This window comes from Cyprinus carpio, chromosome B24 (genome assembly GCF_018340385.1).
Source record: "Cyprinus carpio isolate SPL01 chromosome B24, ASM1834038v1, whole genome shotgun sequence".
NCBI classification, from domain to species: domain Eukaryota; kingdom Metazoa; phylum Chordata; class Actinopteri; order Cypriniformes; family Cyprinidae; genus Cyprinus; species Cyprinus carpio.
This window is the reverse complement of record NC_056620.1, coordinates 6,948,473-6,964,827: the sequence shown is the minus strand read 5'-3', so window position 1 is coordinate 6,964,827 and position 16,355 is coordinate 6,948,473. Positions and strand designations below refer to the sequence as shown.

The 16,355-nt window shown below is 33.5% G+C and overlaps 1 protein-coding gene and 2 long non-coding RNA genes across 7 annotated transcripts in view; 1 reads left to right on the top strand and 2 right to left on the bottom strand.

The window, feature by feature from the left end:
- The window catches only part of LOC109064858, a 53,552-nt gene that overhangs the window by 18,968 nt on the left and 18,229 nt on the right, over positions 1-16,355 (top strand). The window lies entirely within an intron of this gene.
- On the bottom strand, positions 1,600-5,485 carry LOC109110099 (transmembrane protein 14C). Of its 2 annotated transcripts, XM_042751808.1 has the most exons (6): positions 5,381-5,458; positions 4,952-5,042; positions 4,789-4,873; positions 4,263-4,364; positions 4,031-4,118; positions 1,600-1,778 (listed from the first exon to the last, which is right to left on the bottom strand). In XM_042751808.1, the coding sequence occupies exons 3-6, from the start codon at positions 4,862-4,864 to the stop codon at positions 1,721-1,723; spliced, it is 324 nt and encodes a 107-aa protein (XP_042607742.1). In that variant the 5' UTR covers positions 4,865-4,873; positions 4,952-5,042; positions 5,381-5,458; the 3' UTR covers positions 1,600-1,720. The 2 variants fall into 2 exon arrangements, with proteins under 2 accessions (XP_042607742.1, XP_018978684.1); XM_019123139.2 differs by lacking the exon at positions 4,952-5,042 and having other exon boundaries at positions 5,381-5,485.
- Positions 11,336-13,898, bottom strand: LOC122142185. The gene is made up of 3 exons (XR_006158428.1): positions 13,814-13,898; positions 13,252-13,418; positions 11,336-11,707 (listed from the first exon to the last, which is right to left on the bottom strand). It is a non-coding gene; the product is annotated as an uncharacterized LOC122142185 (long non-coding RNA).

The following is a 16,355-nucleotide window of genomic DNA, read 5'->3' as shown; positions in this document are numbered from 1 at the left end:
GTCCTTTGGTCTACGTTGTAGTAGAAAGGGCTATATAAATAAACAAGACTTGAGACTTGTTCATGGTGGACTACTCCCAGCAAAGGGAACTAATATGTTTTCATGATTTCTTGGGACATGGCTACAAAGATCTTGCAATATTAAAGGAGTGAATTTCATCGACAACTTCAATCTTTTCTTGGGCCATAGTCAACTGTTTAAACCGGATGGCCTCCACCCAAACAAACTTGGTGCTAGAGTGCTTAACCCTCTGGAGTCGATTCCCTTTATCATTCTGTGATAAAGTAATCCATATGAAAACAACGCAATGTCCGTCTTTCATGTCTCCCTTCATTATATCTAATGCGACCACGCCCACACGCTGAATGGCTATTGACATTAAAATGTTCCACGTGAAGCTTGTGGCTTGTAAATGCCCATACCACGGAAAACAAAGCAGCGAGACTGTTCTTTAAGTTTTTTATTTTACTGTTCGCTTCGCGCTGAGAGGAATGAGACACAATTCACCCAGTGAAGATGCGCTGAGGATTACCTCAGGATTTGAGTTTTGGATTTCCTCAGAAAAAAGAATGAAGTGCTTTATCCAGCAAAGATCATAAACATGTGTAAGTCTTATATATATACTTGTATTAGTTTTCACATAAAGTGTACACATTTTACTAGTTAGACTTTTTCCAAACTATAATTCCTGACTAAATGTATAATCAAGTGAAACATTATGAAATTTCATTCACATCATCTAAATGTTCTACTGTACTAGTATTAGTGACCATCACAATAATGTTAGTAATGTAGTTTATCAATAAGTTTATTTGAGGGCACATAAACAATACAAACTTTGGAAATGCTAGTTATGTGATGTTCATTTATATATTTCAACATGACACAATACCAGTCGATACCAGTTTGCTAAAGAAGTAATATTGTGAAATATTTTTACTATTTAAAATAACTGCTTTCTATTTGAATAGATTTTACAATTTAATTTATTCCTGTGATCAAAGCTAAATTTTCAGCATCATTACTCCAGTCTTACTCCAAGTTTAACAATATACACTTTACCATTCAAAAGCTCGGGAGTCTGTATATACAGAAATTAAAACTTTTATATTAGCACACACGTGATGATAAATAAAAACAATTAATACAATAAATGTTAAAAACGATGCTGTTCTTTCAATTTATCAAAAAAAAAAAAAAAAAAAACCTGAAAACAATATTCTCAGCTCTTTTCAACATTAATAATAATAATAAAGATAATAATAATAATAACAATAAATTTTTTTTTTTTCTTTTAGTAGAAAATCAGAATATTAGATGGATTTCTGAAGGATCGTGTGACTGGAGTAATGCTGCTAAAAATTCAGCTTTGATTGTCCCTAATAAACTGTTTAACTGCACTTGCAAGTGAATCTCAAATTATTTTGTGGGATAATTAAATTTATTCTAAATAAACGGGTACTGACAACTACCACATAAACATATAATGTAGATAGCAGTGATTGGGTTGGGCTGAACTCAAATCAATAAATAGTGTTTTGTAAGTGTTTTATATGCATAAAATTGGCATGTTTGTATTAGAAGTCTTTGATTCAGAAATTCTCCTGACAATTAAATTTTTATTGTACATTTTATACAAAATATGACAATGAGCTTTAATGACATGTTGTCCAAAGAAAATTATGTTTGAATGAAAGCAGACAGTGATTCTCTTTGGGTATCATGATTGCTGAGGTTTCTGTAGCATTCCGGCTCCAAGTTTTGCCAGCATCAGCACACTGCAAGAAACATTTAAAAGGTAACAGTTCAGGTAAAAATTAAAACTCTGTCATCAGACTCAAAAGACACATTTTGGTCTGTTCCTTATGCAAAGCTATTGCATGACTCCAGAAGACTTGAAGTATGTATAGCAGATGAGGCACATGGGCTACTTTTTTGACAGTACTAATTAGGTGTGGGAATCACCAGAAGCCCCACGATACGATATTATTACGATACTTGTGTCACGATACAATATTATTGCGATGTTAAATATATTGCAATATTCTGCTATATATTGCAATTTATTACCTTCTTCCAACTTCAAATTATGTCCCCAAATAAAAACTTTGGCAACATCTGTTTTAACTAAAAAGAAACATTTCTCAGTTTGTGTATCTCACTTCAATTTTATTGTTGCAGTGCAAAATGGGATTGTCAAGCAGACAAACTGACCAGCACTTAAATGAAAACCTGCAATAGATGTTGTTTGCACCTGGCAAACTCAACTATTTGTATCACAGTCTAGTCTAGTCCACCTTAAATAAATGTAAACAGGTATGCACTGCTGTGCTACTACAGGTATTTTGAACAACACAACTTTAACTTGTATATAAAAAAAAATAAAAATAAAATAAAAACTTTGCAGACCCTTCAGAAATTGGGGCATTTTTGACAGTAAATTACTGTTCAATTTAAAATAAATAAAACAGTCTTACATTAAAATAAAATATATATATATATATATATATATATATATATATATATATATATATATATATATATATATATATATGCTTTACTATATATATATATATATATTTTATAAATGTTAATTTTTTAATATTTAAATTAAACATAACATGTACTCTTAAAGTAAACAATGTGCTACAAAGGCTTTACTATATGCTCTGCTGTGCTCTTAGAATATTTTACTTTCATTTATTACATGGTCTATTGGATTTTTTTTTTTTTTTTTTTTTTTTAATGTTGTAAATCTGTAATTCTATAATTCCATAACTGACAAACAAACGATCGATAATTAATTCAAATGTTGTAAATCTGTAATTCTATAATTCCATAACTGACGAAAATAACCGTATTTTTTACCCATTCGGTCAAATATTGCGTTGCAATGAGCAACACTAGTTTTAACTCGTCTATAACTTGGCAAATGACCATGGAATAAAGGCCCAGGTATACTTAACTTTTTCGCGTACCGTTCATTCTCTCGACACATGCACAGTACCACCTACTTGACTTGCGCTCTGTCTCAACCATGAACTGTATAAAAACAGGTCTCGAAAATCACCTCACGCATGCACTGTTGTTCGCGCACTATCCGCGCGGTCTCAAACAACTGTCCGCAAGCACTCCTGATGACGATGACGTAGACGTAATGCGGAAAAAAACTCAACATCACCATCTAGTGGACTGTAAAGAAATTGATTTTATTATTCTACTAAATTGTATAATAAAATATCGATTCTTGGCATCCGTGTATCGATACAGTATCGCCACGGAAAATATCACAATACTATCGATTTTTTTTCCCCACCCCTAGTACTAATGGTGTTTTTTTTTTTTGGAATTTGACATGGTATAATGGAAAAGCTGCAAAAGTTCTTCCCATTCTGTTTCATAGATGCAAGCAGGTCATACAAGTTTAAGTAAATAAATTGAGTGAACTTGCCCTTTAGATTTAAGCTGATAATTGACTGCAGTCATGTGACAATACATGGAAAACAACACTAATGAGGGGCCTCTGCTCAAACAAAACTGGAGTAAATAAGATAAAATGATTTTAATAATGATAAATAGCATTTTAAGCTGCTCATGGTGAAAAAGCACTTACAGAAATAAATTGGGGTGGTAGATTTGATTGAAAGGTTGCTATATTCATAACTTCAATATTTATAAGGTACTTCAACAAATACCATGTCATAATTAACACACAAACAAACAGATACTATGAAAATACTATTGTATTTTTTGTTTTTTTGTGCTATAAGTGATATGCTGAGGTTTTTGGAGTAAGAGAGATTGAAAGAGATATGACAAAGTGGTCAGAAGTCCAAGAACATAATTATAATATTTTTGTTTGTTCCCTTTACACTTTTGGCTGGAGTCTGGTAGAGTATGTGTCTCATTTGTCTTTTTTTATCAGTTGTTAATGAGCTAAAATATTTTGCTAATAGTTGAGAGCTCTATCATCTATGAAAAAGAGTGTGTGTTTGTTTTAGACAAATGAAGTGTGATGTGTGTTAGTTACCTTGCTCCAGCAATAAGACCAGCTGGAATGATTTTGCGCGAGTTATAGAATCTCTTTCCCATGATAGCAGCAAGTGTCCCAGATGCACCTGCAAGAAGGAAAATATTGCTTACACATGGTATAATTCAAAATCACTATCATCTAATTTTATAAAACAAGCATTAATACTGCCTTTAGACCACTTTTCTGACTGCAAAAAATATAATAATTGCAAAATTAAAAAAATGCACACCTAAAGACACCCAAATATTTTTGGGATCTTGTGATGTCTGGTAAGCACCAAAACCAGCCAAACCACCAAAGAGCAGTCCTGCTGCCAGGGACGGGACACTGCCTGCAAGACAAATTAATTAAAACATAAAATATACTAAAACACTGTCTTGATGAATGGTAAAGCGTTTGGAATTCAGATTTGTAAAAGATTTTAACTTTTAGATGGTTATTATTACCTAGTAAAACCCTTTAAAAAAATAATAATTGTACAATCATACAACAGGGCTGAAGGCAGGTTTTTTTTTTTTTTCAAGGTGTATGACATTTTCACTAAATATAGAGGAACCAAATAAATGTATGTGAAAATGAGTGATTAAAGAACTTTGTTTTGTTAAAAATGACATAAAGGTGGTGCATATGTGGGGTAAAATCTGATCAAGCTGGTGTTAAGCTGATCAGTTTTTAGCCAGTTTTGCAGTCTGATAAGTGCCAGCCTGTAAACTCTATATAGGCCTACATGATAATGTCTTGATCTTTCACACTACCTGCTTTGACGTATCCTACGACTCCTCCAGATGCTACTAGTACTGCGTATCCATATCCAGCCCAGTCCACTGCCATTATAAACACCTCAACACACAGAAACATTTTAAACATACACAGCTTTACAGTTTACAGATAGTGTGCATGAAACTTACATAAACATACTTGAATATGTGGTTTCCGGGGACTCTCCAGAGGCGTAATGGTTTTTATATTGCTCGAACTGTATTTTCTAGCCCCTAACCCTGACAGAAAACTACAGGCAAATCTTTTTTTTTTTTTTTTTTATTATTATTATTTTTAAGCAATTTGGTTTAAGAGGACACTAAAAGTGTCATCATAAACAGTGTTTACGTTGTAATACCAATGCCATTATACACACAGTGTTCTCATAAACAATACACACGCTGGCTGCACTGATAGCCAATAGTTAATCTCAGATCTGCGCATGACCGGTTCATAAACTGCATTTCTGCTGTCAGTTGTAAATGCACAGACTGGCACATTTTTTGCACAAAATACTCACTGGTGTTACTCGAAAAAGTCTATTCTACATGCATTACACTACTATAATACAAATATTAAAGTTAATACCGCTGCCTGAGAATCTGTTCTGGAAAAAGTCCTTGCTGGTGGTGCTCTTGGTCTACTTCTTCTTCTTCTTCTTCTTCTGCTTCTTCTTCTTCTTCTGCTTCTGCTTCTGCTTCTGCTTCTGCTTCTGCTTATTGCCGGGTCATATCTTTACGATATATACCGCCACCTACTGGACTACTACACAGGAGTGTGTAAAAGGACGTTGGTAGCTGACACATTAAATCATAAAATCATAAAAAAAAAATATTTAAAAAAAATTGCAAAACCCCCCACCCCCCTCAAAAAAATCAATAAAATAAAATAAAAAAAATTACCAGTTTATACTACATATATAATTAAACCCAGCTAAATTCTTCTACTTAAACCAGTATCATTAAGATACGTAATAAAATACTTGTTTCTTTGTCCCTGCATACCTTGCTCCTGTAAAATATTATGAATGTCATTTTCTGCATCTGAGTCTTTCCACTTCTGTCTTAGTTGATCAAATTTCTTACATCTAAATAAAACATGGGTGACATCCTCCAAGACTTTACATTCAGAGCATATTCCATTACTTTTACCTATTAATGATAAAGTGGAATTCAGGCCTGTGTGGCCCAACCTCAATCTGGTTATAATACCTTCTTCATGAGGTGATTCTTTTCCCTCCAACACAGTTCTGGTTCCTATAATAGTGTCTGGCATTACTCTCTGAATCCCATTCATCTTGCCATCTTAGTATATTCTGTGATTTAATTAAAGCTTTAGCATCTCCTTTACCCAATGGAATGTGAATTTCTACTTGATCTAATTCCAGAGCTTTTTTAGCTAACTTATCAGCAATTTCATTGCCATCTATTCCATAATGGCCTGGAATCCAACAGAACTGCACCGCTAGTCCAAGGCTTATAATATTTAAAAGAATATGCTTTACTTCTAATACCAAATCTTCATGTAAAGCATTATCTGTTATAAAACTTTGTAATACTGCCATAGAGTCAGTACATATAACTGATCTAAGAGGTTTAGTCTCTTCAACCCACCTAAGGGCAGTTATTATTGCAGTCATCTCTATTGAATATACTGATAAATGGTCACTCACTCTATACCTATATCTTTTTTCAAATTCTGGTATATATATACCAATACCACAATGACCTTTGGGTTCTTTAGAGCCATCTGTAAATATTTTCAAATATCCATAATATGAAGTAATTAAATAACTTAAGCAGGCTTCAGTAAAACTTTGCTTAGTGTGATGTTCACCTTTTCCCGCTAATAAATCAATATTTACCTCTGGAACTGGAAGCAGCCATGGAGGAACACTACTTAAAGCTAATGCTGGGCCATACTTCAACTCTTTTAATCCATAATGATTCACTATATTGTCAATATTCCAACCAAATCCACTGGACTTTTTAGAATATTCCCAACAATCACTAAGTACTGACAGAGCTGGGTTATTGAAACTTCCTTTTAACCTTACCCAATAAGTTAGTGACAATTTCTCATACCTTAAATTAATAGGGGTTTCCTTAGATTAAACTAATAAAGCACTTGTATAAGTTGTTTTAAAAGCGCCCAGGGCAATCCTCAACGCCTTAAACTGCATTCTTTCAATTTTCTTAAGGGATGTCTTACATGCTGAGCTATACATTATACAACCATAATCAATAGTTGATCTTATCAATGCTTTATATATGTTAATCAGAGACAACCTGTCAACTCCCCAACTATGCCCAGTGACCATTCTCATAAGGTTAATTACCTTTTTGCACTTTGTTTCAATATATTCAATGTGATATTTCCATGTAAGTTTGGCATCTAACCATATTCCTAGGTACTAAAATTTTTCACTTCTTTCAAGTTGCTGATTATAAAGCATCATTTTATAAGTTTCAGGGACTTTTTTCCTAGTAAAATACACCACATGTGACTTTGAAATAGAAAATTTAAAACCCCAATCAATTCCCCACTGTTCCAGTACATGAATGTCCTTTTGAATCTTATGATTAACATATGAGATATTACGTCCTCTTCTCCAAATGACAGCATCATCTGCATATAATAGACCTTCGTTACTATCTCCCATTTTCATATATGTCATTAATCATTATGTTTCGTTGGAGTTTTACGGCAGTTGGCACCATAATGTTGCATTACTGCCATCTGCTGTCTCTTTTTCGTCTTTTTTGGAGTTTTTCTTCGCGGTTGGCACACAACGAAAAGGTGCATTACCGCGACCAACTGGTATGGAGTGTGGATCTGAATGACTACTACTTATTTTATTCCAAATGAAATAAAACTAATCCGATTCAACAAAACAAAACAAAATCAACAAAACTAAAATTAAGACTCAAAGAGTTTTTCCTAAGAATTTCTACTAAATCAAAATGTATTCTTTCCATTCTAAGGTTTCGGATCATTTCCCACTTTTTTCCTCATATTTCTTACAGTGCACCATGACGTGTTCTATTGTCCACAGCATTCACATCTTCCGGTGTTATGTTTACCTATTTTAAATAAAGTGCTGTTTAACCCTGTGTGCGTAAATCTAAGTCTAGATATAATTGTCTCTTCTCTCCTTTTCCTTCTTGCACATCTCATTTCTCCCACTCTCCTCTGAATTTTGTAAAACCACCGTCCTTTCCGCTCTTCCTCCCACTGCTTTTGCCACCTTTCCTTCAACTTCTGTTTAATAATGCTCTTTATTTCCATCTTACTGATGTTAACTGTCACATCGATGTATTCTCTTTTTGTGGCCTTCTTTGCATCCTTATCTGCCATTTCATTTCCTATGATTCCAATATGTGCTGGCACCACTGATCTATAATATAGAACTGGATTGCTCATGACATCATGAAAGTGAAGCCGCCACGCCACCATATTGGTAATCCCTAGTGTGCGTAAACGTTCTTTTGAATTAATGGGAAATTGTGTGATTTTAATGAGAAAACCTCACCTAACAAGTCAGCGTTTATAAATCTGAAGTATTTCTGTACATTATTACAATCCAAACACCCCAGGCATGTAAACGGTTACTGTTTTAAATGTCGGGAATTTCAAACCTACGTTCATTACAGTCGCGAACATCATGAACATGATAAACATCAGACGGACACGACCTCAACATATAAAACAAACGACAAAGTGCTCATTCTGAAATCTGAATTTATTCAGAGAAATAACTGTCTATATACAGAACGGATTTAAAGACATAAAGCTTTATTTCCAAGATAGTAAGTTAAGCTTTTCATTTCATTATAGAGCAACATTAACAACATAATTATATTATTCATTGTAATATATTCAAATCCATTTCTGATACTAATAGGTTCATGTTTAATAATTGCTGAATAATTATGTTCATAAAGAAATAAGCTATATTTTGTGTTGGATCGTTACCTGTGTCATCAGTGTGCAGCAGACACACCCACCTAAACGGTTTAAATATATCGCTTATACTGCCCCAAAAGACCGTAAACACTGCAGATAACATCTGAAGTAAAGATTAATTTACATACACATAACATAAAAACTAGTCCCGTTTGACTGATTTGCTTCAAATCGGGTGACTTTAGGACAGCGGTTTGAATATGACTCAATGGTGCTCTCTGCCGGTAGGGATTAGTAAAATGGCGGATCAAACACTTCCGGTGGCTTCACTGCCTGCTGGCAGTTTAGAACGCGATGAGTGATCCAGTCATATATAGATCAGTGGCTGGCACCCACAAAAATATAACTACAATGCCCATCATTTGAAATATATATAATATTTGTTGTATTTCTAACAAAATATCTGCTCTGCTGTCTGAGTGACTGCTCTGTAGACTGATTAATGATGAAGTTGAATTTGAACAAATAATAACTCTCAATGGTCTTATTTCCTCTATCTAACAGAATAGCTAGCATTTCTCCTGTGTATACTGATACATTATCGCTAATCCTCTTCACTATTGTAATATTAAACTCTGGAACAATAAATTTCATATTTCTTCCCCTCTTCCAAATCGCCCCATCATCCGCAAAAAGTGAAAATCCCATCCCATTCTCTATTTCCCTGAAAACATCATTTATTAATATAGAGAATAATAAAGGACTTATTATACTCCCCTGAGGTGTTCCGTTCTCAACAATATATTTTCTTGAATAACTCTTCCCTATTCTAACTTGTATTAATCTTCCTTGTAAAAAGTCCTTAATCCATCTATATATCCGTCCTTTGATTCCTAATTTACACATTCTAATTAACAATCCTTCTCTCCACATCATATCATATGCCTTCTCTATGTCAAAGAAGACAGCCACTACACTTTTTTTGTTCACTTGTGCTTTTCTAACTTCATGCTTTAAACATACACCTGAATCCATTGTATTTCTTCCTTTCCTAAAGCCACTTTGATATTTGGCTATATCCTTTCTTTTCCATATAATACGTTAACCTTTCATTTATCATTTTCCCCATTCATTTGCATATGTTGGATGTCAAAGCAATTGGTCTATAATTGCCCGGATTTGTACAGTCTTTCCCTGGTATCTGCTGTCTCACTTTAACTTACTATATCTTAATTAAATTTGTCCTTCCAGTCCAGTCCTCCTTAGAAAATTAAACAAATATCTTTATTATTATTTCCATATGTTACTATATTTTTAACATTATACTCTACTATACCTATTTCCCGTAGCTGATTCTCGAACTCTTGCCTTCCTTGCATATATTTCTTACATGATATAAAGATGTGCTTAATTGTTTCCTCCTCCTGACATTCATCACAATCTTGTTGGGTGTTTTCCTATAACATGTAGATTTTTGTTTAGCTTGCTATGTCCAATCCTCAGTCTATTTATTATGACTTGTTCCTTTCTTTTATTTCCCTTCTTACTTTCCATATCTATATTTTGTATCATGTAAGGACATCTCCCTTTGATTTCATTATCCTACTGCTGCTGCCATTTTTGCATTATCTTTTTTCCACACTAAACTCTTCCCTTGTGTTATTGATAATTCAATTTTGATGTCAACGTTCTTTTTTTGTTGCTTCTTTTGCCAGTCTGTCACCTTTCTCATTTCCCTGGATGCCCACATGCACTGGTAACCACATGTATGTGATGTTTTTCCCTTGCCTGCTTATCCTAGTTTGTAAATAAAATTTCATTAAGTAATTCCTGATGGTTTCTAGTTACACCAGACTTTATACTCATGGGGCAGATACAGAATCAGTACAAATTACAACGTTGCCCCATCTGGATTGTTCAGTCCACTCTAATGCTATTAATACAGCATATCATTTGACTGTATAAACACTTAAGCTGTCAGATGTTCTTTTATTTACTCCCACACACTGTAAAAAAAAAAAAAAATCCTGTAAAATTCCGGCAGCTGGGGTGCCAGAAAAATACTGTAAAATAATGGGCACATTAAATAACAGTAATTTTATGTAATTAAAAAAATACACTTTTTTTTGCTGTAATTTTACGAGATTTTCTGAATTTTCTTCAGCTGTTAATGTTCAATAAGATGTTTTACTTAAATATTGTGGAAAGTTAAGTAAAAACCATTAAATTACCATAAAGTTTGAACACTGCTTTAATTCAAATAATCAGCCGTACTGTACGTGTGAAACAGTGTTTTAATAATTTATTGACCTATCTGGAAGAATATACCATCTTGACTGCAAGAATATACCAATACAGTTTGTTCAGGACTGCAATTTACTAATATTCTTTGTTCAAAACGGCAACAATATACCAGTATAAAGATAGCACAACTGCAATAATATTTCAATAATTTGTTCATAACTGCAATAGTATAAAAAATATTTTTACAAACAATGCTAACTGCAACAATATTCCAAAAATTAGTCCAAAAGTTAAAATTACATCACAACTGCAACAACATACCAATTCAGTTTTTTTCATAACTGCAACAGTATATATATAAAAAAAAACAAAAAAAAATCATAACTGCAACACACAATAAAAATTTGTTAAAAACTGCAACAATATAGCAGTTTGGTAAACACATAACAATTTATAATGAAATTGTCCTTAAAGCTGAAGCACCTGTGAATAGATTAATTCATCTTGACAACAGAAGAGGCATGAAAAAACAAATAATTCAAGCATGGAAGCTAATTATCAGCAAATATTTTAAGTCTGTGACACTGCCAAGAATTTCTGCTAGGCAATATACGAAGATCTGACACTCAAAGATTTTACTCCATCCATTCATAGTCCGCAGTCTTGTAAATCAGTGAAAGAACCTTTGGACTGACTGCTGATTGCTTTCTTGATGTGATCTTCTCCACTTTCGATCCCTTGTCGGGTTTCATCTTAAAAAGTCACCTGTTGAATGGAAAAAAAAATCCTTAGTAATAAAACATGGACTGTAACATATGCTGTGAATATTTTAAAATAAAAGCATAATAATAACTTGCAAAGGGCATGCTTGGGGTGGACGTTTGCTATAAAGGCATATGTGAGAGGTTGTTGTGTGTGAGGCAGACTGAGAAGGTTGTGACAATGTAAGAGAGTGTGTTGTGTGAGGATGTGAGTGTGAGGATGCGTGTAGGGCTGCACAATTAATCACATGCATTTGTCAGATGCGTTTGCTGATGAGTCGCATTCAATTATGACCGTGATATTGCGCAGCTTGTCAGTGAACTACAGCTCTGTGTAGTAAATGCCGCTCCATTTGAAAACAGGTGATGGATATTTACTACTAATCACAGGACCAGCTTTACTAACAAGACACGCATGACAAATGCATGCGATTAATCGTGCACTCCTAGATGCATGTTTGAGACTATGAATGTGAGTGTGAGGATGCATGTGTGAGAGTGTGTGTACTGTATGTGAAAGTGTGTAAGTGTGAGGATGCTTGTGTGACTGTGTATGTGAATGTGTGTGAGGATACGTGTGAGAGTGTATGTGAGAGTGTGAGGATGCGTTTGTGAGTATGTGTATGGGAGAGTGTGTATATGAGAGTGTGTGAGGATAAGTTTGAGAGAGTATGTGAGTGTGAGGATGCATGTGTGACTGTGTGTGTGTGAGAGTGTGTGGATGTTTATATGAGGATGCGTGTGTGTGAGAGTGTGTGTGTGTGAGAGAGAGTGTGAGTGTGATGAATGCATGTTCACACATGCATTCATCACACTCATGTAAATGTGTGTGAGAGTGTGAGAATGCATGTGTGAGAGTGTCTGTGTGTGTGTGTGTGTGTGTGAAGATGCATGTGTGAGTGTGTGTATGTGAGAATGTTTGTATGAGGATGCGTGTGTGAGAGTGGGCGAGTGTGGTGATGCGTTTGTGAGAGTGTATGTGAAAATGTGTAAGTGTGTGTGAGAGTATGCATGTGAGTGTGTACGTGAGAATGTGCGAGTGTGAGGCTGCATTTGTGAGTGTATGTGAAAGTGTGAGTGTGAGGATGTGTGTGTGAGAATGTGTATGTAAGAGTGTGCGAGTGTAAGGATGCATTTGTGAGAGTGTATGTGAAAGTGTGTAACTGTGTGTGTGAGAGTATGCATGTGAGAATGTGTATGTGAGAGTGAGGAAACGTTTGTGAGAGTGTGTGTATCTGAGAGTATGTGAGTGTGAGGATGTGTTTGAGAGAGCGTGTGTGTGAGTGTGAGGATGCATTTGTGAGTGTGTGTATGTGAGAGTGTGTGAGTGTGAGGCACACTATTTTATATTTTTCTATTTTAAGGAATATGTTTGTGAAAGTGTGAATGTGTGACTGTGTGTGTGAGAGTATCCATGCGAGAGTGAGTGTATGTAAGGATGCGTGAGTCAGTGTGTGTTGAAAAAGTGTTTGTGTGAGTGAGTATGTGTGAGGACACGCATGTGAGTGTGATGCGTATGAGAGTGAGTGTATGAGTGTGTGTTTTTACCTTTGCACAAACTCTAGTGTTCCTCCTTGGTCTGCTGGGTATGAAATGTTCAAGCAGTAGTATGGAGCAAACATCAACTTCAGAGCATCGCAGAAGATGGTGATGTGGCTGTTAACTATGACTTGTTCAACAGAAAACAAAGTTCTCTGCGGTCAAAGGGGAACTTCCTGTTGTTATGCATAAGAAAAAGAAGACATCAGTAACACTGTGATAAACTTACTGCAAATATTAAATAGTTTTCCTTTAAAAACATGCCACACACAATTATGTTTCTGACACTTAGTAACTTGACATGAAAAGGGTCCCTGCAGAGACTCACACTGTGACGCAGAAGATAACTGATGACAGAAGATAAGCCGATGATGACAGTAAACATGACTTTTAAATGCATTGTAATTTCTGACCAATAACTTGCAACCTGCTATGCAACAAGCTAATAGGTAATGTGCTTCATTTCTGTGTAGCCCTTGATGTTGTACGTAACCTTTTTAGAGTTTTCACAGAAACACCACAACTATTACAAGTGTAATCTGTGAACATCTTTGCATTGTGCAATTCTCACCCTTTCACGCTGACCTTGGTTTTAGCAGCTCACAGAACTTATCTGTAAGGAGAAAAAAAAACAGCGAAAATAAAACATTTTAGACAATCTACAACAATACAAAGAAATACATTGAAAACAGCTTCAATAACAGTGCTTTAATTTAGAAGGTTGATTAAAACTGCCATGAAACAGAAGTTGTGAAACTTTTTTTACCTAGGCGTAGATTACAAGATTACAAGGGTATATGAACTCTCAGGTGACACACTGCTATGGCAAGCCAGTTTGACTTTTTTTCATTCTAAGGATATGAATTCTTGATATCAACAATTCAATTTTCACTAGTTAAAATGTTTATTCTTGATATCAGGAATTAGATTTTTACTAGTAACAACTGCTGTTTTTGATATCAACAATTCAGTTTCCACTAGTAACAATGATAATTCTTGATATCAACAATTAAATTTTCACTAGTTAAAATGCTAATTCTTGATATCAGGAATTCCATTTCAACTAGTAAAAACTATAACTCTATATAAACAAAATCTAATAATAAAAACTTAAATTTCACCACAGGCTGCCATTCAAATTTAATTGTTGATATCAAGAATTGATTTCTTACTAGTTGAAATTCCAATTTCACATATCAGAAATACAATTCTTACTAGTAAAAACCTTTGTTTTTGATATCATTAATCCCCTGATTACTAGTACAGATGTCTATCCTTGATATCAACAATTTAATTGCCACTAGTGACAATGTTCATTTCTGATATCATGAATGTGATTGTTAATAGTAAGAAACCAATTTTAGATATCAGAAATTATATAGATATCAGAAATGCATTTTCAGATATCAGAAATTAGAAATGTAACATGTTGAAATACATTTACTGAAATCAAGAATTAACATTTCAACTAGTAACAACTGAATTCTTGATCTGAAGAATTCACATTTTTACTAGGAACAAAGTAATTATTGATATCAACAAAGGCAGTTGATATCTGAAATTGCCCTTGCAACTAGTGAAAATAGAATTACTGATATATTAAATATGGCAAGCCGAATTGACTTTTATTCATTCGCAGGATATGTATTCTATGGCAAGCCGAATTGACTTTTATTCATTCGCAGGATATGTATTCTTGATATCAACAATTAAATTTTCACTAGTTAAAATATTAATTCTTGATATCAGGAATTAGATTTCTACTAGTAACAATTGCTATTTATCAAAAAAACAATTAGATTTCCACTAGTAACAATGTTAATTCTTGATATCAACAATTAAGTTTTCACTAGTAACAATGTTAATTCTTGATATCAGGAATTATATTTCTACTAGTTAAAATGTTAATTCTTGATATCAATAATTTTTAACCTGGGAATGGCAATAGGCAAGCCGAATTGACTTTTATTCATTCACAGGATATGTATTCTTGATATCAACAATTAAATTTTCACTAGTTAAAATATTAATTCTTGATATCAGGAATTAGATTTCTACTAGTAACAATTGCTATTTTTGATATCAACAATTAGATTTCCACTAGTAACAATGTTAATTCTTGATATCAGCAATTCAGTTTTCACTAGTAACAATGTTAATTCTTGATATCAAGAATTAGATTTCTACTAGTAACAATTGCTATTTTTGATATCAGCAATTGTATTTTCACTAGTTAAATGTCACCATAGGCTGCCATGCAAATTTAATTGTTGATATCAAGAATTGATTTCTTACTAGTAACAACCTTTATTTTTGATATCAGTAATCACGTGGTTACTAGTACAGATGTCGATTCTTGATATCAACAATTTAATTCTTGATATCAACAATTTAATTCTTGATATCAACAATTTAGTTCTTGATATCAACAATTTAATTGTCACTAGTGACAATGTTCATTTCTGATATCATGAATGTGATCGTAACTAGTAAGAAACTAATTTTAGATATCAGGAAATTATATTGATATCAGAAATGCATTTTCAGATATCAGAAATAACAATTGTAACATGTTGAAATACATTTACTGATATCAAGAATTAACATTTCAACTAGTAACAACTAAATTGTTGATATCAAGAATTCACATTTTTAACAAAGTAATTATTGATATCATCAAAGGCAGTTGATATCTGAAATTGTCCTTGCAACTAGTGAAAATAGAATTACTGATATCTTAACATTTTAACTAGTAAAAATAATTTTACAGATATGTAGAAATGCCATTTTAACATGTAAGAATAGCTATGGTAATTAGATCATGAATATTAATGAGATTTTCAGACACTCCTCCTTTTAGCGTCAGCATTGGCCAAAGATGGCGGAAGAACATCTATGCGCAGAAACGGCTCTTCTTTTATTTATTTGCTTTGTCATTGAAACGTGAAAATTATGTTATGGCTGGATTCATTTTTCTTTATTTTTTGTTAATTGTAAAAAAAATAAAAAAAAGTAAGTTTATGCTGTTTATTTTTATTGGCCATCATTCCTTCGGCTAATTAAAGGAAAAATGAACAAGGCATTAATTTAGTTTTAAAAATAACTTCATGTCT